The 763-nt window shown below is 43.6% G+C and overlaps 1 protein-coding gene across 1 annotated transcript in view; it reads left to right on the forward strand.

The window, feature by feature from the left end:
• The window catches only part of TRPM8 (transient receptor potential cation channel, subfamily M, member 8), a 96,103-nt gene that overhangs the window by 3,467 nt on the left and 91,873 nt on the right, over window positions 1-763 (forward strand). Inside the window, exon 2 of the mRNA XM_010862064.1 lies at window positions 128-252. Coding sequence (XP_010860366.1) covers window positions 128-252 — 125 coding nt within the window. The remainder of the gene's footprint in view (window positions 1-127; window positions 253-763) is intronic.

Consider the following 763-nt stretch of genomic DNA (forward strand, 5'->3'; position numbering starts at 1 on the left):
AGGGATGGGGCTGTGGGGGCAGCAGATGGCGAGACGGGAGGGGCTCGGGGAGGGCACTGCGGTGAAGCCTTCAGTGAAGCCTGTCCACGTTGGTGACCCCATCTTCCCCGCTCCACTTTGTCCACAGGAGAAGAGATGTCCTTCAAGGGTGCACGGTTCAGCATGAGGAACAGAAGGAACGGCACCCCGGACAGCACCCGGACCCTGTACTCCAGCGCGTCCCGGAGCACCGACGTGTCCTACGCCGAGAGCGTGAGTTAACCGCGTCCCCTGCAACACGCAGTTAAGGTTCTTTGGGGACCTGTACTCCTTCTTTAAAAAGTTCATGTATCATCTCACTCTTGTCTGTGGATTACTTTTGTCGAACGAAGAGATGTTTTCTTTTCTCTGTTGTTTGTCAAGCATTTCTGTTTTAAAGTTTGTAACTGTAACCTTATGTTGTTAAAGAATGCATTTGTTTTGGCCTTTTAAAAAGGCCAAAGTAGATTTTATTGAAGTGTAGTTGACAGCACAGTGATTCAGTTAACACACACACACAAACACATATATGCACCTTTTCATATTTTTCATTATGGTTTATTACAAGATATTGCATATAGTTCTCTGTACTCTCCAATAGGACCTTGTTTATCCATTCAAGAGTGCACCTATTAACTGACTTATATAACATTTTAAATACTGCACTTTAAAAAATATTTATTTTTAATTGGAGGATAATTGCTTTACAATATTGTGTTGGTTTCTGCCATACAGCAACATGATT

The sequence above is a fragment of the Bison bison genome, unplaced genomic scaffold (genome assembly GCF_000754665.1).
Source record: "Bison bison bison isolate TAMUID 2011002044 unplaced genomic scaffold, Bison_UMD1.0 scf7180017864475, whole genome shotgun sequence".
In the NCBI taxonomy this organism is placed as follows: domain Eukaryota; kingdom Metazoa; phylum Chordata; class Mammalia; order Artiodactyla; family Bovidae; genus Bison; species Bison bison.